General features: G+C 49.7%; 1 protein-coding gene across 3 annotated transcripts in view; it reads left to right on the top strand.

Annotated features, from left to right (window-relative positions):
- Positions 1-26810, top strand: part of B3GAT1 (beta-1,3-glucuronyltransferase 1) — a 37593-nt gene extending 10783 nt beyond the window's left edge. Inside the window, exons 2-7 of one of the 3 annotated variants that reach the window (XM_040616310.1) lie at positions 10342-10459; positions 10611-10757; positions 13676-14148; positions 17428-17724; positions 24631-24748; positions 26000-26810. In XM_040616310.1, the coding sequence (XP_040472244.1) occupies positions 10456-10459; positions 10611-10757; positions 13676-14148; positions 17428-17724; positions 24631-24717 (1008 nt within the window). In that variant the 5' untranslated portion in view covers positions 10342-10455 and the 3' untranslated portion in view covers positions 24718-24748; positions 26000-26810. Of the gene's footprint in view, positions 1-10341; positions 10477-10610; positions 10758-13639; positions 14149-17427; positions 17725-24630; positions 24749-25999 lie in introns of all 3 variants that reach the window. The other 2 variants (XM_040616309.1, XM_040616311.1) reach the window with 2 other exon arrangements.

Here is a 26810-nt window from a genome sequence, read left to right as displayed (position 1 = left end):
GACAGTTCCAATCAAATGACAAGGGCTGCTCTTGTGCTTGAAGATATTTGTTTAATTAAAAGAAGGTAAAGTCAACCTGACTAATTAAGTGTTGGACATTGAAATACAGCCTAGGAAAGTACAGATGTGGTCCTAGTCACTTGAGGAAGCTACCAGGCTGTCACCGCGTGGTTGAACGGGCCTGAAGGGAGGGTGATGGGTCTGTGCCGTAGCTCTGTTGATAACCTAACGTAACTCTGTTCCCTCCGTGGGCAAGGGATGGCCTGCCCCTCTGTCCCTGCCAGGCAAGGTTGGTGACAGTCGTAATAATAACGACGTAATTTACCTGGTTGATTTGAGACGCGCCATAATTACTGCGTGATTACAATATTCTTAGAGCAGCCATTACAAAACCCTCCGGGTTCTCAGAGCTCCCCAAGGACTTGTCTCGCTCCTCACCTTGCAAGTCAAACCCTGCAGGGTAGTCTGTCCGTCTGTCAGTCGTGCCTGTGTCTCTCTTTGTGACAGATAACGCGTGCATGCTTTCGGCCACCTGTGGCTTAGAGTTCCCTGGCGCTGAGACACTCTGCGGGCCAGAGGGAATATTTCCTTACGTCCCAACTAGTTTGGTGGCAGGATGGTGCTTGGCCAAGCCGGTCAAGCTTCTGCAAGTGGTGAAGATGGTCTTGGAAGTGGCAGGGGCTGGTGAGTGGCACAGGTGGGGGAGCTGGGCAGCAGGGAGAGGCACTTGTAGGTGCCTGTTTCCCTGTGTGAGCTGCTTGTTCACTGCTTTTGTGAGTTGGGCTGTGAAAGTGCTGGCTTAATTCTGTCTCCAGCTTTTGCTTGGCTTCTCCGCTTCTTATTCATATGGAAAAGATCTGGGCTGGGTTTGGCCCTTGGGTGATTCTAAAATTAGGAGAAATGACCTTCCCCAGGCATGCACACCAGGCCGCCAGGTTGGTGTGAGCGTGCTTTGCCAGCACCTCAGGCATCAGTGCCTGTGCCATTTCTGTATTTAGCCTGTGAGCTACTTGAGCCTTGTGATTCCTGTCCAAAAGCAGGCAGCTATTTTCATCTCACCTCTAGAGCAAGCTGAGGTGCAGGTGAGCCAAAAAATCTAAGCCACGGGGAAAGCCAGAGTCCGAACCAGGCTTAGATTGGAAGCTGGACAAACTGGTAGATTTAGCCCGTGCCTTTCCCACTAAGAGACAAACCAGGAGCCAAATCTCACCTCCTCGGGCAATGCTGGAATAGCCCTGGGTTTATTGGGTTGGCATACGGGATTTTTATGCTAGTAGAAGAAAAGAAATCATTTCCTTCCAAATGCCTCTCAAATGGAAGACAGGCCGTGTTATTCTGACACGTCAAAGGTTCCTCGGCAGGCAAGAGCCTCCGTGTTCACTGTGGCAAAAGGAGGTGAAGGAAGAAGGACGAGTACCCCACCGGCGACCCTGTGCGCTTCCTTTCAGCAGGCACAGTAGGGTTAGGAGACCCTGGAAGGGACCAGAAATCGAAGGGAGATAATTTTAAAATGACCTTCCTGTTTTCAAGGAGAAGGTTGTGTAGGTTTGTGGCTGTACTAATGGACTGCAGAACTGCAAGCAGCGATTGATTGTGTTGTAAGCTGCTGAATTATAGTTGGGCATTTGCTTTATCATTCCTGATCCACCCACCCCCCTTCCCTTTCCACGCTGTAGCATGAAAGAATCGATGTTAATCCCTCAGTCCCATTAGTGACTTTTGCAGAGGTCACGGGCTGTCGGACTCTCTGTGCCCTGTTTGACCACACAGCACTGAGTGGGGCTTAGGATTTGAGCCTCATCTCTTTAAAGAAGCCCTCTAACGGGGATGGAAGCTGGGGATTTTCTCCGTAGGTTGGTGTAATGGTTTTGGCTATGATTTCTTGACCGACTGCTAACCAGGGAACTGAGAGCAATGAGTGCCGTGCTGCGTCTTTGCTAGATCTGTCCCGCAAGGCCATAGAAGAGAAAACCTGCAAGAAACACTTCTGTGACTGTGTCCTGCCAAGCACTGATGCTACGATATAAATATATTTCTGCAGCCTTGGGGTATGCTATGATGCTGGAGTGTTTGTTGCTAGGGCAGCAGCTGACAAAGACTCTTGAACCGGCTACTTGAGTAGGGTGCAGCAGCTGACCTGGGAACCCTGACCCTGGTGCAGGCTTGTCTGCAGTGAAAAGGTGGTTTGCAATAAGGCCGACAATTTTATGTGAATGTATAGCTCAGAAGCTCTTCAGCCTGAATTACCTGCATGGCTGCTCTTAGTGCCTCTGAAATACAAAGGCACTAATTCCAGGCTTGCACAGCTGCCTCATGAGCAGCACGTGTTGGAAGTGGCGTTGTGGGGAGGAGTGCGGAGGAGAAGCCGCGTGTGAATTTGCAGCGTGCTAGCAGCACTCTGCCTCCCCTAAGCAGGAACAGCACCCTTGTGCTCCCACAGCAGTGGGTGCTCCTCGCTGCCTGTCCCAAGCACCTTGAAGCCTGGGCATTGTGCATGCCGTCAAACAACTCTGACAACAGCTCCTGCAAAGCAGTTTTTACTTCAGTGGCACCTTCAGACACTTGTGCTTACCACAGCTGGTGTTTTCAAAAGTAACGGAGAATTTGGGTGCCTGCATATTTTTTTCCTCAGCCTTCAAAAACACATGTTTAAGATACTTGACGTTTGCTATTGCAAAAGAGAAAAAATACACTTTTAAAAGCTAAATCCCTTTTTAAGGTGTTCAGGGTGCCCAGTGGTGGCGTGCTGCAGGGGCAGAGGGCTAGCTCACTCACTAGCTCAGCAAGGCTTCTTTTTCCCCCTTTTTTATGCATTATAATCAGGTTATTAATAACTCTAGAGCAGGATTAATATTTTTTTTCCAGGGTAGGGAAGAACTCAGTAATTAAAAGTACGTACTGACGGCTATGAAGCCAGGTCTCGGGTCCAGAGCTGATGAGCTACCTTCCAGCTGATGCTGAAAGGTGTGTGCCACCTGCTACGTGCCCTGCCTGCAGCCGAGCGGGGAGGTGGGCTCTGCTGCGCTCCCCCAGCCTCATCTCCCCAGCCAGTCAAGAGGCAACAGCATGTGGGAGGTGAGCAGTCTCATCTCCGGGTCTGGGAACGGGAACATACTGCAGAGCCAGCTGGGAGATAAAATTAGGGTTTGTGTCTTGCTGGGCACAGCCCTTCATGTTTGATGGCCATACTTGTGAACCTTCCCGGGTGCCAGTGTAATGGGAGGCAGCCCCAAGCATATGCCACCAGCCCAGGGTTCTAGGTGCACCTACAGAATCCTTACACCCTTAATCCAGACAGTATATAAAAGCCTGAGGCTTCTCTCAACCACTAACAACAAAAGCTGTGAACCACATGGTGGGGAGGTAATCCTTACTACAGCGTTAGCAGGCGTCACAGTCTTTCTTCTGACAGCCGTGCCCCTTCCTTCATCACCCGGGTACGTCACACATTTGACTTATTAGACTTCCTTGGGTGGAGAAAGGCAAGTCCACAGGGAGCCTGGCGTTAGCTTGCCATGTTTGGCTCAGTGATTCAGTCTTGCACATCCCGAAACAGTGGCCTTCGCCGGCCTGCTGGTTGGAAAGGTGGGACTCACTCCGTACGGGCTGCTGCCTCTCTTCCATGAAGCACCACATGGAAGCATGTGTCTTCAAACCCTTTGGACAAAGCATATGCAAAGCCTATTATGGAGCTGTGGAATTTAGTCCAATCACGTTGAAATTGGGTCAGCCTTTGTTAATGTCACTTTTAAAAATCTATAGAAGTCAGCGGTGCACAAAATATGCAGTGCAATGCAGACCACAGAGGTGGAAATAGAGTGTCTGGAAATATGGTTGTTTCTGACAATGCTGGTGTGGCCTGAGCTGTACGAAGGAGATAATTAAGGTGTCGTGCCACCAGTTGGAGGCAACTTGATGGAGAGGCCCTTAAATGAGCTAATTGTTGGAGCACTTTTTTCCCAGCGCTCATTCAGCATTCACCCAGAAGCAACCTTAAAGGAAGTTGAACAACTTTCTGATGCTTGTTAAAATTTGGCTGAAGCTCTGAAACTCAAGGGTTTTATATGTTTTCCAAACTGGTGGGTGGTTCATTCTAATTCTGGATATGCAATTTATTCACATACACAACTAATCCTTTTTCGAATCCTGTTAAGTTCTTGTTCTTCTTAGTATCCTGTGGCAATAAGTTACAGAAGCTAATTGTGCTTGTGTTGAGCTCCCTTGATCCACTTTGCTCATGCTTGCTTTAAATTTTAAGTGTTGTTCTGAGAAGCTTGGTTAATATTATTTTTTTCCCGTGAGATAATCTGTGTTCTTGATCCCATTTGTTGCAACAGGGCTCAGGGCTGGAAGGGTAGAGTAGGTCAGGTTTTGCCTCAACTGTTGCAAGGTTGGGGAAATTCTGCAGTCTCTGCGCCTCCGTTTTTCTAACAGCTTGCAAAATGCAAGGTGGCCCCTGCGTGTGTGGCCAAGGCAAGTGTAGTGACAGACCTAGGGTTTGCAGGTGAAGCTGGACAAAAGTATCGAGTGGAAGAACAGCCTCCTAAAACTAAGCTTCCTTTCCAGGCTTTTCCAATATTCCTGAATTTTCTATTTTTTGTGTTTAAGAAAACAAAAGAAAGAAAGAAAGAAGCGGAGATGGAAAAAAACCCACAACAACAACGAAAAAACCCACAAAAACAACCAACCACCACGTTATTTCTCTGTTTTTTGGCCACAGGAATTATTCTCATTTTTTAAAAGAAGGACACAAATGCTGGGTGAAGAGTTGATGCAAACCCTCACCTACCATCACAGACCCAGTCTGCATTAGCTCATTTTTGATTCCTGAGGATGAATCCGGTTCTCCTCTAGCTGGCAGATTGGTAACGGTGGTCTGAAACATTTCTGAATCATTCTCACTCCCTTTCCCGACTTGCAGTTCAAGCTTCACGTTGTACAGATGAGCTGTAGCTCAAGGATGGTGCGTTGCCCGTCGCGGCGGTTGCAGCTTTCGGGAGGGGGCTGGGCTGTAAACCCTCTGTCCTTTTCTCTAGGCAGTCGGGAGAATCTGAGGTTGAAATTAGCACCCCTGATTAAACCCTCGAAGAACAAGCAAGTCTGCACCCTCATTACTCAGTTCTGGCTACGTTCTGCTTAATAACTAAACAGTAATTAGCTCCACAGTTTTGCTACTACACTTATAATAGCCCCCATTAAAGTTATGGGGTTTTTAGGCAGTAATGGCTTACAGAGTAATTAACGAGCAAGAGGCTTTTATTACTACCTTTATTTTTAGCCCGTGCTTTACAAGCCTTTTCTGCCAAACACCAAAATCTTCGACAGAGGCTTGTTGTGCCTGTCTCCTGCCATGCGATGTATGCATGGAGCACCAGGAGCCACCGGTGTCCCCGCGGGGGGGGCACCCAGCACCCCCAGTGCCTGCTGTGCCATGCGATTGCAAGGGAGAGCCGTAATTACCCCGTGCCTCAGTTTCCCCATCTGAAAAATGGGCGTGACAGTGGCACGCTCACATGCCTGCGGTCATTTTTTGCAGAAGACAACCAGCTTAGGCGTGAGCCTGGATGTGAATTCAGGAGGGTTTGTTGGGGCGCAGGGGCTGTGGTCCAGCTGCTCGGTGCATCGAGGTGGGCGAAGCGGAGGGACCTGCTGTGGCTCGTGCCGCTCCTACATCGGTTTTCAGCAGGGATCAGAACCAGTTGCTATCGCAAAGGTGAAAGGAACCCTGTGTTTAAGTTTAAGGGGTGCTTTGCCCGAGGGGAAAAGCTAGTAGTGAGAATATACTTTGTATCCTGAAGTACAGGTGTTTATTTTCCTTGTAAAGCTTTTGTTTTAGGATTTGGCTGTGTTTGTTTGTTATTTCTTGGCTGTTTTGTAATACAAGTGTTTGGTATGTTTGTTTGGGTTTTTGGTGTGTGTTTTTCTTACATCCAGACAATATTTTTACTCCAGCGACAGGTATATATATAAATTCAACTCAAGCAATTCTTTAGTTTCACATGTTCTAAATCACTGCTGCTCAGAGTGGGAAAACCGAGGAGTAATGATGCCGGGGCTGATCAGCCCCAAAGGAAGAAGGTAAAACTGACTGTAAGCCATCTTGCAGATCAAATCAGTGTTTCCTACGGTAAGTGTGCGAGCTGACGCCAATTAGCTTGATTTAAAAAAAAGAACCTCTGTTTAATAATCTAGTATATTAATAACACGTGGCTCCAGGATTTATTAAAGCTCTTTTATTAGATGGGTGCCCTGTTAATATTGTCATGCCTTGACAGCATTGCCCTCTGCCGGAGGATGCGAAATCTTTCACCATGTGGCATCGCCCTTCTGCTTTCAGCACATGAAAAATACATTTCTGCCAAGGAAAGTCTCTCCAAACTAGGCAAAACACCTTTGGTTTAGAAGCATTTTAACCGCCAGAGTGCTTACGTTCAAGCTGGTGATTTGTGTCTTTTGCCTGATTTTTCAAAACTTGAAAAAAAGAAGTATACTTTCTTGAGGTGGAAAATAGTTTGGTCTTTTTTATCAATTCGTGCTTAAATTTGTTCCTCCTCCTTGTTTTCCCTGTGGAGGAGAAGATAGCAGAAGCCTAAAAATTGACAATCTGAACAAAGCCACGTTTTGTTTTGAACATTTTCCATGGGAAAAGGAGAGTGGCATTGTGATGGGACAGGGCTAGAGTGAACGCCTTGAGGAGGGGCGTAATTTTCCCCAGACTAATTTTTGGCTAGCCTCACTTGTGCCATAAACAGCAACAAAAATCATTGTTTGGCTTTGATAGCAAATTTTTTTGGATGCAGGGCAAGCCCTTTGTCTTGGGCTGTGAAGCCGTGACTTCACAGCCCAAGTGAAGTGGTGTAAACTCACAGGCAGCCACCTATTTCCTATCTGATGATGTTCGCGGGAGAAAACAGATTTTACCTTTTGCAGCTTTAACATGTGATGGTTGAGGTGGGGGCATGGCTTTGTTACACTGAGAACTGGCGTCACCCTGCACCCGGGCCCTCAATTGCGTTAGCGTGTTGAGAGGGAACACACTTGCAATACTTCATCGGGATCCAGATTTCATCGGGCTCCCAGCAGCCCCAAGTGGATTCTTATGACGTCCTTCAGTCAGGCTCCTCAGGGTCATCAATAAACTGAAATCGCTTCGGGGATTAACAGTGAGAAAGTGTCTTTGCTGCGGAGCAGAGTGCCTGGGATGCTGTGGGTGCCATGGGCAGCTCGGTGTGCAACGGGGGGGCAGGGCACAGCCTGCGGCTCCGCATTCTCCCCCCAGCCAACCACCGACATCTGTGATTCGGATCCACGCCGGGGTTGCGTTTCCTTGGGCAGGTGGAGCACACCGTGTATAGGGAAGGGAACACCAATTACGGCCACTGCGTGCTGGGTACCTGATTGACATCTGCAGCCCACAACTGCCGACGGTGCAAAAGGAGCTCAGTGTTCAGCCACCCCCGCGAGGACATGGGTGCAAGGTTCCTCACGGCAAAGGGCACCCACCGTCCCTGGGAGCTCCCTGCTGCCAGCCCAGCAGGGCTGTGGAGCAAAGCCGATGGCTGTCTCTGCTGGGGCACGAGTGGGCTGTGCTGGCCCTTGGCAGCTGGAGCACCAGTGACAGATGATTGACCAGGGAGCTGCTAAATGCTCTGTAGCAAATTAAAAGGAATCGATGCTGAAGAGACCAATGCATAAATCGTTGGAGCCTGTTCGTTTTCCCCTGTGTGGAGGGGGTAGACAGCAGAGCAGCACCCCAGCTCAAAGGTGCCCGTTCTCAATCCTACAAAGCCGAGGGTCAGCCTGTCCTAGGGGAGGATGCTGACAATTTGAGTCTGGATTGGCAGGAGGCAGGGAAAAGGTGTCTTAAGGTAAAAGCACTATATTTGGAGGAAGCTGCCCTTAACAAGCAGGGCAATTGATGGGTGCCAGCCCACTGTGGCAGCTTGCCAGATGCTGTGAATTGACTCTTGAGAGGCTTTTTTGGCATGCCATTGCCTCCCACCCCCTCTCCATCCATGGTGCATTTGCAGCAAAAGCACTTTCCTAGGCAAGGTGTTCGGGCTTTTCAGAGCTGCCCCTTACGGCTCTGCCCTGTAGGAATGCTCAAGGGGCATGTTCTGGCTTTGTTAGAGGATCCAGAGGATGCCAGCGCTCAGTGTCCTCTGTTCAGGCACTGACAGCAACTGCAGGGACAGCAAGGATGAGGCCAGATGCTCTTTCCTGAGGGCAGTGTGTGCTTTGGCAGTGCTAGGCCAGCGGGATTTCTCTGGCTCTCAGAGCTGGACAGGGATGTAGCAGAAGGCTGGTGTTTGCTGGAATAATTCCTCCTCTTCCTCCCTGGTTTATTTTGTCTGGATGAGGCTGCTTTCTCCATTTCTGAAAAAACAGGGACAAATCTGCGTAGCTGGGAGATGTTTCCTTGAAAGTCTGCACGGCGTCCAGCTTCACGTAACTTATCCTTGGGCTGTGAAAAGGTGTTTACTGCTGGTTCCCTGTACTTGACTGCAGGAAACCCTGCTTTCCGTAGAACCAGATGTGTCTGGTGTAGGTGTTTGTTGCTGTTGCCTCTGGAGACCCTTCCAGAAGACTAGCTCCCTCTTACCACCCTCACTAGCTGCGGCTTGCCCTGATCCCCCACAACCTCCTTCCACACCGCTGGATCCTGGCATTTCCTAAAGGCAGTTTGCCCCCATATCTGCTGATTGCACCCTCTGCATGGTACTGGAGGAGGGTAGGTGCACATGAGGAGGATGGGTCCCCAGCTCTGTAGATGCTGGCACCATGATCTCTGGCACTGGTTGTTGTATGGGAGGCGGCAGATCTCTCGCTGGTGAGACATGTCTGGGTGGGGAACTGGCTGTTTGCTAGAGTTGGCTGGAAAATTTTTGACAGGTTGGGTTTTTGTACGTGTGGAAAAACGGATTTGATGAAGCTTTTGTTGAGGGACATTTACATGTCCCTTTTCAGGGCAAAGGCCAACCCATGTTTTCCCTACCCCTTGTTTTCCCTGGTAAATTAATACCTCTGTGATTGAAGTGCTAATTCGGAAGAACCAGGTTCTGTCCAGCCACTTGAGCATCGCTTGCTTGCACTTTAAAACAACTGTGTATTGGTTTGTGGAGCCGTTTCGCTCCAAGCCCTCCACTGGGCTCGGTGCTGGTGGCTGACTGTACAGCCCAATGCTCGAGGCACGGCCAAGGGAAATTCAGCTCAATCCAAGCTGGGCTAATCAGGGATTTGAACCTGGATCTCTCCACGACTGCCCCATGCAACCAAGCAAAAGCAAGCTCCGAGGTTCTTGGCTGGGGGGGGGGGGGGGAAACATTTGCAAAGTAGGATGGTAGCTACAGCCCAGGCTTGTGGAGCTCCCGCTGATTTAAGGAGAGGATCTGATAGTTTCCAGGGCACCACGGTGGCAGTGAGTGACCAGCCAGCCAGCGGCTGTGCGGTGGGAGATGGGTGCTTTCCCCCAGAGCAGACTGCTACCCAGACTGCGGTATTCTCTGGGCTCTCCTTTGACTGCAATGCAGCCCTTTTAGCAGCAGGCTTAATGCGTTCCCCCACATGGGAACAGTGGTACTAAACTGCTACCCATGTTTGCAAACTGTCCACCGTGCGCGTCCCTGCTAAGTGATGTACTTTGCTTGCCAAGATAGTAGGATAAAATACAGTCTGCTTAAATCTTGTATGTGCTTGTCTTGAATCAAACTAAGCCATTGTGGCACTTTAATATACTCCAGTCGCAACACCTCTGAGGTGGAAGAAATGAACCTGAACAGGCCACTGGAAGCCTGAGTTAAAACTGGCTGCGTCAAAGATGCCAGCGGGGGGGTCTGAGCTGAGGGGGTTGCAGTGGTGGGCAAAACACAGGGTCACTAGCTTCACTGGAGCCGTGTTCCCCGGAGCATAGGTGCAGCGACTCTGAGTGCTGTGCCTGGCGGAGGGAGAGGGTCTGGCTGGGTCTGAGCACTTGCTGCTGTGTCAGACCAGTAACGTCGTCATTATGGTCCCTGCTTCCTCCCAGGGGCTCGGGCCTGGCGCGTGGTGTTGTGAGGCTTGGCCGGCGTGTGGGTGGAGGGTGCTTTTCTGCTGGGGGATGGCTCAGACGTTGTGGCACTGAGCAACTTCAGCTTGGCTGAAGCGAGGGCCTTGCTTGACAAGCGGGACGCAAAGGAAAGCAAGGCTCTGACCGCCCAGGAGGCATCTGTCCCTGGGGGGTGGGACACTTTGCTGCTGTTCCCTGTTCCAGTTGATTTACTCTTCCTGAGGAGGATTTGTGAACTCTCTTGAGCAGCTCCCCGCTACTTTTCTCTGCCTGCTCACCTTTGCTCTGTGTTACAGGTTTCCTTCAAATGAGTCCCTGAAGTTCCTGCTGGCAGCTCCAGCAGTGTCCTGTAGAAGTGCCCTCCTGCTCCTGGTCTCAGCGGCCGAGGCCCCTCCAAACCTGCTTCTGCAATGGGTGGGTTGTAAGCACTGGTAAGACCTACGAGTCGTGTCGCCTTCGTTGCTCTCTCTCTCGCGTTCTCTCTCTCTGTCCTTGTTCCTTCTTGCCCATTTATTTCTGTTCTCCATGTGCTCTGCTGTTCTGTCTCTGGGGTTTTCACTGTCAGGTAATGAGGAGCTGTGGGTCCAGTCAGTCTTGGAGATGCCGAAGAGACGAGACATCCTGGCTATCGTGCTGATAGTTCTGCCCTGGACACTACTAATCACCGTCTGGCACCAGAGCACCATTGCTCCACTGCTTGCAGTGCACAAGGGTGAGAGAAATCAAACCAGCCCATGCCAAGTCTGTGCATCCCTCCCTCGTCCTCATCTCCTCTCTCATTTCATTTCTCCATGGCAGCCATGCTCATCTCAGCTCCCAGCCCATGCTCATGCAGAAGATTCCCCACTTCTGCTGTAGGAACAGCCCAGCGCTCGTAGGGGTTCTTCAGAGGCATCGAACTGCAAGCCATGAGATATTGGCCACACTTGGAGGGTTCTTTATGACCTAAATCCAGAGCACTGAAGGAAGATGCTTTTCCTTGTTCCCTGATGATGCATAAGAGAGGAGTACCTTCCTGCTAGCCTTTGCAGCATTCTCCACACAAGTTAGTCCAGCAGGAAAGCTGCAAAAAAAAAAGAGAGCAGAGCAAACAAACCTGCCACTTGAGACAGCTGCTCTGGGAGACGTGAGGCAAAGAACATTTTTTAAGTGTCCTCAGCAAAGCAGCAAACTGGTGCTCTTACACTTGAAAGAGAAGGCAAGAGCCAGCATCTCACCTGATTGTCTGATGGAGTTACAATGCTGTAAGAGTCAGCTTCCACACTACCTGTAACACAAAGCATTAGATCCCTGGCCCAAATCAGATGAACGCAGGAAGTTCTGAGGGATCCTTTCTGGCCAGAAGGGTCCTAGTTTTTATTGTGTTCTTTGCATAGCAGCAGCACCTAAGGGTGTGAGAGCTCTTGGAGGCTGGAAGAAGCCAGGCTGCCTACTGCTGTCTTCATTCTTGGTTCTGTCCTTCTGCTGAGTGCCAGGGCCGGTGGGTCGGTTTGGGGAGGCTTCTCTGTGGGGAAGAAGGCCAGCTCATTTTCTCTCCCACTTCCCTTTCCCTGGGAGGTTCTGTCCCCTTTTCCTTTTAATGTTTGCATCCATCCTCCACAGTTGCTTATCCTTTGGCTGAACAGCCTGATGTGCGGTTTGAATTTTCAGAGTCTGTCCTGAGCAGCTTTACATTTCTTCGTGGAGTACTGACAGCCACCCATGAAGCTTTGGGCAGTTCCTAAGGGAAAAATTACTGTGATCCCCTCTGGGAGGTAGACAGTGTTTCAGAGGATGAGGGATCTACTGGGCTCTAAAACAGAACTTGAAAGACTACTAAGAATACACCGTCTATAAACCAGTTTAATTCAATGCCCTGAAAACTAGGAGCTGTTTTTTGTGAATGGCCACGGACACTGAGGTTATAGCACAGAGAGTGCTCTGCTCTGACTCAGTTGTGAACTTATCAACGATGCTGGTAAGACACATCCTCTGCCACTGCTTCTCTGAGCCCCTAGTGGAAAATGAGTGGTGATAGAGACCAACCTGAAAGCTCTTGGGAGAAATTGTTTTGTTCTTTTGGAACAAGTTTGTGAGATCCTTGGCTAGCAGGTGCTAAAAAGGAGACGTGCATCTATACGCTAGCGAGCGCAGAATGGCAGTCCTTACACATGCCAGGATTTACAGCTGAGGGTTTGACCTGCAGGGGTTTGCAAACTGTCTCAAGCACCATCCTGGCTAATGACATTTGTGTCTGTGTCCAATGCATTCTGCAGTTTTATTTTGGAATTGATTCCAGCGTTCTCTGCTTTCAGAGAGCTCTGCTACGCGATGCTGATGTGCTTTGCCTTACATAGGGCCCGACACAAACGTGTGCAGGACACCTTGTCCCCGTCCACCCCACCAAATCCAGACCCTCCCTCCACCAACGCTATGGCGTACAAGGCCTTCATTCGGTGAAAGGCTGGTATCAAAGTCTGTGCTGCTGGAAGAGTAACATGCTATGAAAAAACTATAGGTAGTACCCTGCTGGGTCAGATATAATGTCTGTCTGTTCCTGTTCTTTCTCATCTGAAGTTCCCGGTAGTAGCTGGTTTTGCAAAAATCTATGGCTCAAAGTATTACATGCCCGCTAGAGAACAGCTGAATGGAGGTGCCCCTTCATCTCTGCCAGTTCCTAACTGTAGACCATGGTATTCCTGCTGGTCCACAGCGGTACGGAAGTGTGAAAGTCGCACCCTGGAAAAAAAAATGACAGCGACAGGTGCATGAACGTTTGGGTTTTTTTTTCCTTGAGCTGATTGTGAACAAGTCTCTATTTGCAAGGATTTTATATGTTTGGATCGGTGTATTTTATATATGTGATGTTCATTGTTCACATGCACACTACTGAATGGGCTGTTATCTTCAGAGATTGGTAGGATCTTTTTGAGGAGAGGTTAGTCAGAGGCAGGTGAAAGCCTCTGCAGGAAAAAGCCTACAATTACAGGCTTTAATTTCTACTCTCCATTTCTGGATTCGGAGAGTGTCTTTCCCCACTTCTCTGTGCCCCATCCCAGGCCTGTCAGGAGAGCATGGGGTACTGCGGTATTCTGGCCAGATGCTGCTCCTGGGGAATCCTCACTGACTTGGTTTTTTTCCACCAGTTAGTTCCCTGCCTCCCAATCCAGGCAATCCAGTGCTTGAGTGCAGAGCCATGAGTCCTGTCCTACTGAGCATGGTGCCCAGAGCTCTGGAGCTCTACAGGAATGACAGATTGTCAGTCCTCGTTGCTGTTTTCTTCATCTAGATCTAATTGCTCTACAAGCCTGTCTCTTCTGGGTGCTTTTTGAAGTTGCTTATTCCGAGCACTCAGCTGCAGCATTGTCCTGGGCTCTCAAGCCTTGTTTGATGCTGGTTTTCTAACAGCAGGAACTTCTTTTCTCATGTGTGTTTGTCCCTGATTCCTTTATTTATTTGTGTACTGATTTATTAAAGCCTCCATCTGAGCTTGTTTCCTTTCCTCTGAAACCATGAGGGTGATCTACTATTAGCAAGCAGCCTGCTGGCTCACTCGGGGGGTGTTGGAGGACTGAGTCCATGCGGCTTTTTCTTCTCTCTCGTACCCTTGCTCAGATGATGGTGGTGACTCCCAGCGTGATCTCACTGCAGGCTTGGACTCCAAGGAATACTGCTTGTCGGACCGGGACATTGTGGAGGTGGTGAGGACAGAATATGTTTATACCCGCCCACCCCCGTGGTCAGACACCCTTCCCACCATCCACGTCATTACACCCACCTACAGCCGGCCTGTGCAGAAGGCAGAGCTGACGCGCCTGGCCAACACCCTCCTGCACGTGCCAAACCTGCACTGGATCCTGGTGGAGGACTCCCAGCGGCGCACACCTCTCATCACCCGGCTGCTGCGGGACACGGGGCTGAACTACACCCACCTCAACGTGGAGACACCCCGCAACTACAAGCTGCGGGGAGACATGAGGGATCCCCGCATTCCCCGGGGGACCATGCAGAGGAACCTTGCTCTGAGATGGTTGAGAGAGACCTTTAACAAAAATAACAGCCAGCCTGGGATTGTTTACTTTGCTGATGACGATAACACCTACAGCCTGGAGCTCTTTGAGGAGGTAAGATGCTGCTGGGGAGGGCCCTGCCGGCTGAACACAACAGATTAGCACGTGGGGTGTAAAAGGTGCCGTGTACTGAGCTGGCGAGATGCTGTTGCACATCCTCTCCTGAGCTCGGGATCAGTCTTGTCTTTATAGTGATCCCACCACAGCTGCCCTGAAGTTTTCTCTGGGGGTCGGTTACCACGCTGCGAAGTGCATGTTTCCCAAGGGCATCCTTTGCCAAGTAATGGGACCCCCAGTTTATCCTGTGGCATGTGAGCAGGAGGCAGATAGTTTTCACTGTAAAAGGAAAGTAAATGAGGAGCTGCCATCCCCTGTGGGGAGCCTTGTTAGGGTTGGAACGTCGCCTGCTGTCTGACATGCATGTGTGGAAGCACAGTGCCTAGCAAAAGAAACCTTGGCCGTCCTCCTTCCACGCTCCACTCTGGAGATTGCCACCTGGTTCCTGGTCTGATGTTATCTACCTTTCTTCTCCACCACCCCTATGTATTACACTTGGCTGGCTGCTAATTCACGTTTGTTCTGTTTGAGGAGTCCCTGGGGGGACTTGCTTGCTGTTTGCATTTGTTTGCTGTCATCCCAGGGTGTCCACTGGTTAAACTCTGCAGCTGTCAAGAGCCTGGTGGCTGCTCTGCACAGATCCCCAGCTGAGGTAGCAGCGCCCTTTCAGAGTTACGCCTGAATGGTGCCAGCACACTCACAGCGCTTGCAGGACATCTTGTTCAGAGATGCTCTGGGCAATTGGCTCTGGCTTGCTGCACACAGGAGGAGCGTGCATTTATCAGCGTTTGCTTCTCCTCCCAGAAAAGTGGAGCCCTTCACGCACCGCCTTGGAGAGGGCAGCACTCCCCTCGGAAGCTACTTTGCTCGCAGCATCAGGGGATGGAGGGTCTCTGAGGCTGTTTGAAGTAGGCGATGGGGCCGAGACCTCAGCCTGGAAGTTTGCAGCTCCAGGAACTGTGATGGCAGGCTGAATTTCAGCATGTCCTGACAACCCTGTCGGGCTTGAGCAGGGGAAGGTTCCCATGTGATTTTCCCATCTTGTTTGTTCCGCTCCTACAGGGGCTCTGAATGAACTCCTGAGCCTTTCCCTGCCTGCAGGTTTGCAATGGTGTTACAGTGCCAGGTACGCTGTACCTCAGCTGGCTTCCAGCTCAGAAATTCCTTGTTCCCTTGCTCTCCTGAGGCCAAGCTTTTGCAGCAAGGAACAAGAAAAGGAGGGTTGCTTCCTTCCCTACCAGTTGCCAGGTTTTATACCAAGGATCTCCTATTTATTTGCTCCATATCTGGCCCCCTTCCCCTCCCTGATGGTTCCCCTTCAGCTTGGACAGCCACAGGAATATACATGTTTTTAAAGGTGAAAGGAAATTCAGACCGAATGTCTGTCTTCCACAGTCCCCTTTGAGGCTGGTTCTGGCAGCATCTTGAGACAGGCACTGCACATTAATAGAGCAGAAAGGGTTCCTTCCTTCACCTGGTGTGCTTTGCTGGTAGAGGCTTCTCCTCCTTGATGTGTAGCTGCAGTTAAGGTCACATGGAGCCAATGAAATGTGCTGTGAAATGCAGAAGACACGCACTATTGTTCCCTGTGGACAGGGCTGCCGTTAGCATGTGTATAATGCAGAAGGGCAAGTGCCAGAGCTCTTCTGGTCTCGTTTGCAGTAATTAACAGTGATGAGATTAGCTCTGGGAGATCCCTGATCTAAGAGACTGGGCTGAGAGCAGAACGTGAGGCTGAGCCTGCCAGCAGAGCAGGGCAGGGTGCTGGCGGGGGCGAGCAGGCAGACTGGCATTCAGAGCATCTGCATTGGCAAGTGCCGGTATCTGAAGTGTCCCCTGATGGCTCCTGTCTATTTCTGTTGGCTCTACGGGGAGCAGAGGCATCCAGCGTCCTTCCACTGGGTAGCAGGAGCAGCTACGAAGCACCGTCCTGCGTGCTGGGAGTTTCTGAAGGGGCTGTGCTTCCCAGCTGTCCCTGAGGTTATGGGCTACGGCTGCAGTGCCTCGCTCGAAAGATGCTTTTAGCCTTACTGCAGCTCACAGGCTGAAACTGCAGCTCAAACTACTTCACTTTCAGAGAACACACCTTTCTTCCCAGATAGGCCACTCCTGCGTTTCCAGGTGGCCTCGGGCAAAGTGCTCCTCTGTGTCCTTGTTTCCCCCACTGTCCATGCCCAAGACTGATGCCCCACAGCTCTAAAGACCTTGGAACAAAACCCCCCTCTTAAATCTCAGTTAAGTTTATAACCGGCAGCTTTGTTTTTAGCGCTGCACTCATGCTTGGCCCCGTGGCTACCCATGACTATTGCTATTGTTAGTTGCCACTTTCCAAAGCACTTTGCTGCTCAGGCTCCAGGGTGTGCATCCTCGTGCAGGTGAGTAACGAGCTCTGCGGCTTGGTCTGAGCCACAGAGGGTGCCTGGGAATGTGACCCAGGCCCTTTTCTCCAGGGCTTGTGCTGAAACCCAGGGCCACCCGTGTCCTGCAGGACATCCAGTGAGCAGGGCGAAGTCATTCTGCTGGGGTGCTGGTTTGTGTCTTGGAACTGGTGGTGCTGGTTTGTGTCTTGGAATTCGTGGTGCTGGTTTGTGTGTTGGAACTGGTGGTGTTGGTTTGTGTGTTGGAACTCATGGTGATGGTTTGTGTGTTGGAACTGGTGGTGCTGGTTTGTGTGTTGGAATTCGTGGTGCTGGTTTGTGTCTTGGAACTGGTGGTGCTGGTTTGTGTGTTGGAACTCGTGGTGCTGGTTTGTGTGTTGGAACTGGTGGTGCTGGTTTGTGTGTTGGAACTCATGGTGCTGGTTTGTGTGTTGGAATTCGTGGTGCTGGTTTGTGTGCTGGAACTCGTGGTGCTGGTTTGTGTGTTGGAACTTGTGGTGCTGGTTTGTGTCTTGGAACTGGTGGTGCTGGTTTGTGTGTTGGAACTGATGGTGCTGGTTTGTGTTTTGGAACTGGTGGTGCTGGTTTGTGTGTTGGAACTGGTGGTGCTGGTTTGTGTGTTGGAACTCATGGTGCTGGTTTGTGTGTTGGAACTGGTGGTGCTGGTTTGTGTGTTGGAACTGGTGGTGCTGGTTTGTGTGTTGGAACTTGTGGTGCTGGTTTGTGTTTTGGAACCGATGGTGCTGTGTCTTGGAACTGGTGGTGCTGGTTTGTGTCTTGGAACTGCTGGTGCTGGTTTGTGTGTTGGAACTGGTGGTGCTGGTTTGTGTGTTGGAAGCCGCGTGCGGCCGACCCTGCTGTGTGCACCCACCGTACCCTTCTCTTTCCTTGCCTCCAGATGCGCAGCACCAGGAAGGTGTCAGTGTGGCCAGTAGCCTTCGTCGGTGGCTTGCGCTACGAGTCCCCCAAAGTGAACGCTGCAGGGAAGGTCTATGGCTGGAAAACTGTGTTCGACCCCCACCGCCCCTTTGCTATAGACATGGCAGGGTTTGCTGTGAACCTCAGACTGATTCTCCAGCGATCTCAGGCTTACTTCAAACTGCGAGGAGTGAAGGGAGGCTACCAGGAGAGCAGCCTGCTCCGGGAACTAGTGACCTTGAATGACCTTGAGCCGAAAGCTGCCAATTGCACTAAGGTACAGTCTCTTCTTCATACATCGGTTGTACGGATCCAGAGGTAGCAGAAGGCCCGTTCAGCCCTACCATTCAGTCACTTGTCCTCTGCGTCTGATGAGGGCAGACCCCCATTGCAAGGGGGCTGAGAATGGGTCGTTAGGTATTAAAATGTGTGGAGGGCAGTTGTCTTTCTCAGTTTTGGGCTGCTAGCAGTTGCCATAGGCCCTGAAATATGGAGTCTTCTCTGCCCTGTAACTACCTCTAGTATATATCCTTATCATTTTCAAGATGGACTTACCTATGGCCTTGCTAAGCCTCTGGAGCAGGGAACACCATAGGTGAAATGTACGTTGGTTGCTTTATGCGAATTCCTGCAGCTTTTGATTACTGGTACTCCTGGGAGAAGCTAGCATCACATAAGATATGGCCCTCTGGAACCCATCTGAACTGTGACCCTGGAGTACCAGCCACAAAAAGTGGGTTTTGGCTGCAGGGAAAGACTGCTCACACAACCACTGCCTTAGTGCGAAGTTGCCTTCTCCCTCTTGGCATCTACGCAATATCACTGTAGTTGTCCACAATAACCTGGATCTTTCTGTGCCAGAGGTAATGTGGAAACGTTTTAATGCCTGGGATATTGCTCTGAGCTCTAGGAGGCTTCCAGGAATTGTCATTTGGGGGGGATGTTACTGCTGTCAAAGTGACTGCTAATTATTTAACTGTACACATTGCTTAGGAGCCACCAAGTCATGAAGCAGGAGCCCTATGTACTAAATAACGTAGCAACTCAGAACACAATGATGGTTCTTGCCCGAAAGACTTCCCAGTCTAAAATAAGAGACAACAGACGGATATCTATCTGGAATGACAGGGAAGTGCGAGAAACAATGTTGGCTAGTGTGACAGGCATCAATCATAAGACAACAGCAAGAGAGGTGCTGTCAAGTGCTTTTGAAAGCTTTGTGAATGGGTCTGCTGGGCACTGTAGGTGTGGAGAGGGTCCCTCTGAGATCACAGACCCCTGTATAGCACTCTCATGGCACCAGGCAGCCTGATTTAGGGAGATTTTATTGCTTAATTATCCCGGGAGGACCATTCTTTTTTTGCAAATAAGCTGTTATTGGCAAAAAAAGCCCAGTGTTTGATCAGGTCTCCATCCCTTTTTTGGGATAGGAAAAGATTTTGAATAATACCCTTTTTCTCTGCTTTCTATCTGCACCGCTCCACAGCCCCCAGCCACGTAAAAAACCAAGGATCTCAATGTTCGGCAGTGCTCAGGCAAGGAGTCCGGGAATAAGGAAGAGGAGCTGAGAGGGAGGAGCGACTCCGTTTATTATCTGATACCTGCTGTGCCTTGTTTTATAAAATCTACATGTCTGTGGTTATGGCTGTCCAGCACTGGGATAAATAACACAGATGGTCTCCCAAGGGTGGGAAAAGAGATTGGATTAAAATTAGATGTCTGTTCTTGGGCACTGCATGCCCTGCTAGCTAAGAAGAAAGCACCAGCTGGAAACAAATGTGTTTGCAACAGGCGGAGGGAGTTGCACGGGTCACTTCAAGGCTGGTGGTCAGAAGATCAGGGGTGTTTACTCCGCGGCCACTTACGCAACCTTCAGTATATTGTGCCTGCTGTAAATAACTATTGGAGAGAACTGCGTTAGAAGTCTGGGGGTAGGAAATGACAGTTGTGGAGGAACACATGGAAGAAGGAGCAGAAGAAAAAAGTTGTTTCCAGGCAGGAGGAAAAAAAATGGTGCTGTCAGACAGGCTGCTCTGCCAGCGCTGTCACACAAGAGCTGCAGGTCAGAGATGGAGAGGAAGCAGGAACTGCTGGCCAGGATTTGAAGCAGACTGTGTTTCTTTTTTTGGCTAGGCTGTGGAGATCTTACAAGGGTCCTTGTTGTGAACTGAATGCTGTCTGCTCCTGGCAAACTCTGGCTGCAGCTTTGCAGGTTGAGCTTTGCATTTCTGCTTTTAGCTGATGCCAGCAGCCTCCATTTCCCAATTGCTGCTGTGCTTACCCATTTTATGAGGAGGAGAGTCCAGACAAGCAGTAGAGAAGGACAAATCTGGCCTGTGGTCTGGGGTCCTCCTGCTCAGAGATCAAAGCACAGACTTTTTTCTCATTGTGCTAGTGCGCTTCCGGCAGCTGGTGGAGTTTGCTTCTGTTAAACATAACCATACTCCTCCTTTGCAGTGAGATTTACATTAAAAATTGTGATATGCTCAGATAGAGTCGTTAAGGAGGGATCAGAGAAGTATGTAAGGTAAGCACAGACATCTGAGCTCCATAAATGCTGCCTGCCCTGTGTGCAATGCTGGTATTTGTAGTATTTATCAGAATTCAGCCCACAAATGCACGCTCCTGAAAAAAAAAGCTTAAGCTTTGGCCAAAGACATATATCCTGCTTATTTTCTTTGATTTGGGAACTGCCCAAATGAAGGAGAAAATTAAGGAAGTCAATATTAATTGCCAAGGAGAGAGGAGAGAGTTATCCCTCCTTATCAGGAGGGAAGGGTTAGTTTATACTGGAGTTGTAAAGAAACAAGGCTTTGGAAGCAGGCTATGTATTTCTGTGTAATGCTGCTCCTGCGCTCCCCCCCAGCCTGCCCCCCGCAGCACAGACTACACTCTCTTCAGTCCATTGACACAGATTAGAGGTCTGAAATTCTGTATTCCCACGACGTCGATGTAACTGGGACATGTTCTGCTCCTCATTTTCTGTTAACACCTGAGGAAACAAGCCGCAGTACGCTCAGCCAGGGAGCCCTTCAAGGAGAGAGACTTTGAGTGGCCCCAGCTATGGAAAAAGCTTCAGCTTAAACTGGTACAAGAGGACAGACCGCAAAATACAAGGTCCTTGCAAATCAGATGTCTCGTTCCAGCTGCTCCTGGAGCCGCTTGTTTCTCCAGGGAGACGGGCATAGGTACATTTCTTTGGGTGAGGCAGGCTTTTGTGCGCTCGAGCGGTCCTGGTAGCAATTCACTGGCATTGAAGTGGTGGCTAGAAGTAGTCATTCCTCCTCTCTCCTTATCTCTTGGCTGAGTCAAGTCTGAGATTAAATCTGCGAGCTAGAGCTTGGTGTTTGGGTGGGTGTTATGGAAGGGAACTGGCTGCCTCTGAGCCTTAGAGGCGAGGTGCTCGTGGGCACTGTTAGATGCCACGGTCGGTATCTTTAAAATATATATTGCTGTCAGACACAGGCAAGAGGACAGGGGGAAAAGAGAGCTCTCCCAGCAGCACCTGAGCCACATACCAGCACGGTGGCTACTGTGGATCTTGGAGCTGGCTCTGGGAGGGGAATAAATCCTCGTGCAGATGGAGGAGGCCAAGCCTTTCGGCCCAGCAGCAGCCAGGAAACTGCACAGCGAAAGGCAACCCGAACTGGCTGCTTCGCGGTGTGTCACAGATCTAAACCAGCTCAGACTGGCTCAGAATGGGCAGAAGGGAGAGGAAACGTCAGCCGAAGGCAAGAAGGCTTGAAAAGGAGGACTTTGCTTCCTCCTGATTTTATCCTGGGGCGCTACGTATGGCAGGCAGGGGCATCAGCTTTGTGAGCTCTTTGTGCCTTTGAGGGGCTGAGCAGCGGGGTACAGACGGAGGAGATCTGTCCCCTTTTGGGTTAGATTGGGTTAAATTCCCGAGACTGGGTTCTTCTTCTTGGGTGGGTTTGTGAGCAGTGGTTGGCAGTGAACTTTCGGTACCCTGGCTGCTGTGTGACAGCACTCTGTCGGTTAAGCTTCACACGTGCACCAGTGAAGACACCAGTGCTCGAACTGTTGGTTTTCACAACCGACATGCAGAGCTGGGAGGCTTCTTTTGGCCTCGCCTTGACTTGATTAGTCACCAGAACTGCTGTGCCGATGCCATTCCCTGTACCAAAGCTGCAAGCTGTAATTTACATCGGAGCGGCGTGGGTTTTGCAGCGCTGTCTTCCTGCACTGCTCCACAGTGGACCTCCGGATCTGTGCTGCAGCTGCAATAGCTCAAATTAGACCGCTGTGACCTTTTCTTCTCTTGTGGTCTTGTCTGTTTTGCCTGTAATACCCATCACAAAGCACAAATCTTCAAGTTGGTGTAATTACACAGTTGAAGATTACTGTCAGAGCTCTGGCTCATTTAATAGCAGTGGCATGAGGAAAGCAGGAGTTATAGGGAGAAGCAATCTTTATTTGTCATGCCAATGGATGTGCTTTTGGGAGAAGAGGGCCTCCACGGTGCCTAAGAGAGCCTGCAGAAATTTGGTTTAGCAGTAGTTGGGAGGAAGCAAATCTGTCATTTCAGCTCAGTGTCTCTTTTTCTTCATGTTGTGTAGTCTCCATTTCAAATAAGAATTATTGAAACCCTCCATCGAGGGTCGGTGTCCTTAAAACCCTGTGGTCGCCTCCAACCTGCCTGTTGGGTTTTTAATTTCCTGTTAGAAGACAGTGAAGAAGTCTGCTATGGAGATGAACTCTTATAATCTCTTAGCTCTCTTTTGAGTCCTGTGATTTTGAACGGCAGGACTGGAAAGGATTGGAAATGTTCTGCAGCAGAAGAGATTTTTAAAGGGGACTCCCTCAGGTGACCTATGTGAAACCACTGTTCAGGGAAGGGCAGATACTTGGTCCTCCTCACTGTTTACTCCCTTGCGAGCTGTAAGTTTTGCGCAAACCGAAGCTTGGGGCATAAACCAAACACACGGCTTGTGGACAAAATCAAGCAATTGGCTGAGAGGAAAAGCAGGTGGGTTTGTACTAATCAGTGATTTCCCTCCCAAGTTCAAGAACACAGCATGAAAAATGGTAGAAGCTGCTCTATCAAGCTGTGAACTCTGAAAACTGGTCCGTTTTAGTTAATTTAGTATAGCTGTCTTTTACTGCACTTGGCTTTAACAGTGCAGAAGTGGGATCCAGTTTAAAGAAAAGCTAATAATGTGTAGTTGTGGTCTTCTGTTTATGGAGTATGTGGTTAGAGTTGCTGAAGTGGGAGTCCTGCTCCTGGCAGAGTGCAGCCCTTGGCCTTCAGCAGGGTTGAGTGTTTATGTGTCAGAAGTAGAAAGAGCTCTTACCTGCTCCTGCTGGAAAGGAGAATTGGCTACAAGGGTTTTCTAGCACCTGGACTGCATTAAGGTTTGCACATTCTGTTTATTGGATGAGAAGCCCATAACTGATGCTGGTGTAGCCCCGAGAGCCACTTGTACAGACCTGTTTGGTTTTGCCTTTTCATAGGAAAGTAGCGCCGTAATTGCAGCAGCGTTGCTGCAGTGGGTGAGCAGGGCTGTAATAAAAGGCGAACTTTGATGAGCGGGCTCTGAAGTGGTTGTGGGGGAGTGATTAAATGGGTTTTTGGACCCACTCCAGACAGCAGTTGGTCTCTCCTGCCTTAGTACTAACAGGCAAGATTTAAGCCCTGCACGGGAGGTGACTGCTCACATCAGAGACAAATTTGGTCAAACAGCTTCTTGGGAAGGTGTGGGTGCTCTTGTTTAACCAGAAGGGTTTGAAAAGTGCTTTGTTCGTCCTTTAGAAACAGAACGTGCCCTCGTTTTTCAGAAAAGCAGGGACTGGGTATGAAATGGTCTGCAGATACTTGGATTAAATGTGCGGAGTATTGTCATAGCAACCAGAGGGAAACCCCCGCAAGGTAGGAAATATCCCTGCGAGCAGGTGAAGGGAAGCAGGAAACTGTAGCTCTGGAGGAATGAAGCTGCTCCCAGCAATTCAGCTTCCAGGAGCAAAGCAGTAAGTATAATTGAGTCTAGTGAGGGGAGAGTATTTTAAACAGCTTCCAGAGCTGTCTGTGCCAGCAGTATAGCACAGCTAGTAGAAACTGTTTACCTACAATCCTACCCCCCCGCCCCTCCAAAAACGTCAGGCCACCTCTTCAATTTATATTTTTCCCATTTCTTCTCCACAGATGTGTTCATCTATATTAAACTCTGCTGCTAAGACTGAGGGAGGCTTTTAGTAGAAGCTTCAGTTCTGTTTTAAGCAAGTTGGAGAGGGGCTTTGAAGTGATGCAGCATATTGTATTTGGTACAGAATAGTGGGTGGCAGCGTGGGGCCAGCATTTCAAAGGACCTACGTGGGGCGGGGGGGTGAGGTGACATGGTGGACTAACGCTTGCTGGGTTATGAAGGGGCCGTGTACAGCCCAGAGTGTGTGTGGGAGGAAGGGAGCGTTCCGTAACCAGCTCCTGCATCTTGCAGCTCTGAGGCAGCAGAGGCTGCAACAGAGAACTGTGGCAGCGGTAAGGACTTCTCCCATCAGTGTCACTCTCATCTCTTTTTAGGGTCTTGAAAGAATTTAAAAGTGAAAAAGAAGTGACTGTGAGGTTAGGGAGCAGACTGATGTCTTCCCTCCGATAATGGATTTTCAGCACTGAAAAATCCTTTTTAATATTTCACACAACCAAAGGCAATGGTGACACCTGGAGCAGCTGGCGGCACTCGCTATAACTGCCTCTGCCCTCCAACGCAAGAGGCACATGTGACCCAAAGTGGCAAGAATTTGCATTTCCACTCTGAGCCTCGCGAGTAGCTCCACACTGGCCAAGGATGGAGTCACATAATAACCAAGAACCAGAGTCAGGAACTCGGTCTATGGGGAAACATGCATGTCATTCTGTGGTTATAAAGGAACTGCCTTACCTCATTGAAAAGGTTGATGAGCCTTTTGAGGAAGATGGTTGATAACTACATGGAAGGAGCAGGTTAATGTCCCAAGACAGTACACTGTAAAATGGGTAATTTCTGTGCGCTGTGCATTTCGGATAGCGGTAGGCCTGCCTAAACGAAGTTTTATGCAAACCTCCTTTCAGCTGTGAATGCCCCATTAGGCTCCAGGGTAGATGGTTAAATTGCACTATTGATTTAATGTGCAAGAATATTTGTTAGTGCAGTGAAGAGGTGCGGCTAATGACTGCTGTTGGCTTCTTCAGATTTTAGTCTGGCATACGAGGACAGAAAAGCCTGTGCTGGTGAATGAGGGGAAGAAAGGATTCACAGATCCCAATGTGGAAATCTGACTGTGCATGGCTGAACGGACACCAACACCAGGTAAGACCTCTACATTTTTGGACAGTAATGGGAAGCAACAGTAAAAAAGGAAAATACTAGACAATGGCAGGAAAAAGACAAAAGCTCTTGTAAATGTGCTTTTTATTTTCCATTTTTCACATCTCTGACCTTCCCTTACTGCAAAACTTCTCAAGACCATTAGTCAATCTCTCTTTTTTATCTGTAAGACAAGCTGCTAAAGGGAAAATACCTGGTGAGAGGTTGCGGGGAAAAGGTATCTCTGGGGAGTGAGAGTTTAGGCAGAAGTTACACGGTTAAAAAACCAAACCCTTGTCTAAACAAGAAGGTTGCCTTATCAACTGTACTAACATAGCTAAAGCATGAGGGTGAAGGATGTGAATTCATCCACTTGCAAACACCCGAGGAAAGCTAAAGTAATAACAGCGAAAGCATTTTTAAGTCAGGCAGAAGCTTTCACTGAGGGAAAGAGTTTAATTTATATCCCCATCAAAGCCACCCAAAGTCGGTGACAAGTGAGGGAGAGCGTGGATTAAACGCCACGTGAGGTGTTTGTTTACTTAGGGTGAGCGTGGAGTGTCTTCTTCAGTGGGAAGGAGGCGAGGCGGCGCACGCTGATGGCTGACCTCCTGCTCGTTTGTTCACGCCCTGGCTTCTCACCCTTAATTACCCCAGCACCCTGGTGCATTTAGTCCGCTCTGTTTCCAGAGTGCACTCTGCGGTTGGTTTGCTCGAGTGGAGGATGGGCTGTATCTGCATCCAGACTCTGTCGCCGTGCTTCATTATTGTGGGGGGAAAAAATAAATGGACAACTCCCTTTAAGTGGAGCGTAGAACCGGGCTTGGAAGGGAGAGGCGGTTGCTGCTTGTTCTCTTTTCCTTTCAAATACAGAGAAGCAAGAGCAGCAAAGGAAAGGGGGAGACTTGCTCAGCAGCAGTAAATTTTTAACAGTAATGAGCTCCCTTATAGCACATTCCCTTGGGCTAGCTGGATGGAGCCCTGCCTGCTGCAGTGGCTTGCCTTTGCGGCCCGTTGGCAGGACAGCAGAGGAAAGCCTGCACTGCATATTATCTGTGCTATATATAGCGGCTTTGCAGAGGGGCCATAGCTCTTCAGCGCTGTCACAACTGCTTTCCACCAACACCCAGTTGCCTAGCAGCAGCACTCGCAGATCTGCAAGCTGAGGTGGGTTTTGGGGTAGTTCCAAGGGGTGGCAGCTAACTGCAGCGAGGCAGAAGGGTAATACACATGCTGGTTGTGTCTCTGTTGCAGGAGATTTCTTCGTGCACAGCCTGCAAGGTTCCTCTCCGCAGCATACAACCAGCCAGACATGCAGTAGCCAGGACCTCTGCTGACTTCCAAGAGTTTTAGCGTACTGAAAACAAGCAACACTGCATACATAAACTACCCGGATTCCCCTGCCCTTCCTCCTGGACTCTGAGCAGAACCAGACGCTCTGGAGGTGGAGAAAAAAGCACAGAAAATACAGGACTGACGTCAGCTTCAGTACACGACCAGCTGCCTCGTGAGATGCTCAGTTTGGGAGAAGTGCACGCAGGGCACGACGCGCTGAAGACGTGGCCCAGCTGGAATGGCTGTCTAGACTGAGGGGGCAGTTTTACAGGACCTGAAAGCAAGGGTGAGAATGCCCGCCGGAGTGTGTTGGCCCCCGATGACTCGTTTTTCCTGAGACACACGTACCTTGCGGCTATGTGTGCAACAGCCTAAGCAGCTCTCTGTTCGTGGAGGGGACAGCTGCCTTCTGAGATGGCACCTTAGCCCTTAATTTTAAACCTACTTTAATCAGTGTTTATTACGCTGCACAAGACAGGAAGGTTTCAGGGGAGGGTGAAAAGCAAGGCAGCTTAGAACAAACCCGTTCAGTAACTCTGTTCTCTTTGTTCTCTGTTTTTTTTTTTTCCCCCCTCTGTCCTCTCCCTTCATTAGTTTCATGGTTTGGAGGGCACTCTTGACATACCTCTGTGCTCACAGAATCACAGACTGGTTTGGGTTGGAAGGGGCCTTTAAAGCTGATCTAGTCCAACCCCCCTGCAATGCACCAGGGACACCTTCCACTAGATCA

This window comes from Falco naumanni, chromosome 16, assembly GCF_017639655.2.
Source record: "Falco naumanni isolate bFalNau1 chromosome 16, bFalNau1.pat, whole genome shotgun sequence".
NCBI lineage: Eukaryota > Metazoa > Chordata > Aves > Falconiformes > Falconidae > Falco > Falco naumanni.
This window is presented reverse-complemented; position numbering and strand designations above follow the sequence as displayed.